The sequence below is a fragment of the Arachis ipaensis genome, chromosome B03, assembly GCF_000816755.2.
Source record: "Arachis ipaensis cultivar K30076 chromosome B03, Araip1.1, whole genome shotgun sequence".
Taxonomy (NCBI): Eukaryota; Viridiplantae; Streptophyta; class Magnoliopsida; order Fabales; family Fabaceae; genus Arachis; species Arachis ipaensis.
Window position 1 is genome coordinate 43264138 of NC_029787.2, and position 1046 is coordinate 43265183.

At 48.9% G+C, this 1046-nt stretch overlaps 1 protein-coding gene across 1 annotated transcript in view; it reads right to left on the reverse strand.

Annotated features, from left to right (window-relative positions):
* LOC107630420 (dnaJ homolog subfamily C GRV2) overlaps nucleotides 1-196 on the reverse strand; it is a 21984-nt gene extending 21788 nt beyond the window's left edge. Inside the window, exon 1 of the mRNA XM_016333534.2 lies at nucleotides 84-196. Within this exon, the coding sequence (XP_016189020.1) occupies nucleotides 84-173 (90 nt within the window). The 5' untranslated portion in view covers nucleotides 174-196. The remainder of the gene's footprint in view (nucleotides 1-83) is intronic.

Genomic DNA, 1046 nt, shown 5'->3' on the forward strand with positions numbered 1-1046 from the left:
ACTCCCTTCACCATCCCAATCAAGATGCAGCCATGCATTACACCATAAGTAGCAACCAAAACAGCGTGCCCAGAATAACTTACAAAAGGAACCCATTGAGACGCCCGCCGTCGAAGATGCAGCACCGGGAACTCAGCCACCGGCGCCAACCTATTCCACCTTATCCGATGCATCTCTGTCAGAATACTCGCCCTATACAACTTTATCGACTTTATCGCCTTGAACTTCCCCCTTCCATCGGTTCTCACGCTCACACTGAACTCATTCGAATTATCGTCACGTCCAAGGGCACCCTCGACGGAGGACGAGCGCGCGGCGACAACGCCAGCGGAGGCAGATTCCATGATGGGCGGAGGACGGAGGTGGACGGGGCGGTTGAGATCGGAGGCGTAGCGGGTTACGGATTCGACCTGGGGGAGGTAGGCGAGAGTGGGGACACGTGGCGCATGCTGAAGGCTGCTGAGGAAGGACCAGAATCCCTGCTGCTGATGCTGCTGCTGCCGCGAGGAGTAGTACAATAGTGCTGCCGCCTCCGCCGGGGTTCGGTGAGGCCGAGACTGATTCGCCCCCAGCTCTGAAAATTTGGGGAGAGAGATTTTACATTCAATTCGGTCGTTTTCAGATCGAATCGAAAACCCTAACTAATCTGCGATTGGTTCAGCGAATGCGAAAATAATCCGAATCGGAATTACGGGACTGGAGAATAAGAGCGGATGTTTATGCAGGTGAATCAGAGAAACCGCATGGCGAAAATTGAATCCAAGATAGAGATCAAGGAGAAGTTTGGCCGAAACGGAGCGAAAGAGAGAGAGAGTAGTGGAAAGAGGGAAGGATAGCGATGATCCCACGGACCGCATCTGACTACTTAGGATGACGTGGCGTGCTCTTATTTGTTAACACCGAAACCGACTTTCGGAGTTAATACTTTCACATTTTGTGATATTTCATTTTAATTTACATTTACTGTTAAGAAGGAAAAAAAAAGAATTTACACCTATTAATAAGTTATAATTCAAATGGTATTAGTTTTTCATATTCATTTAAGA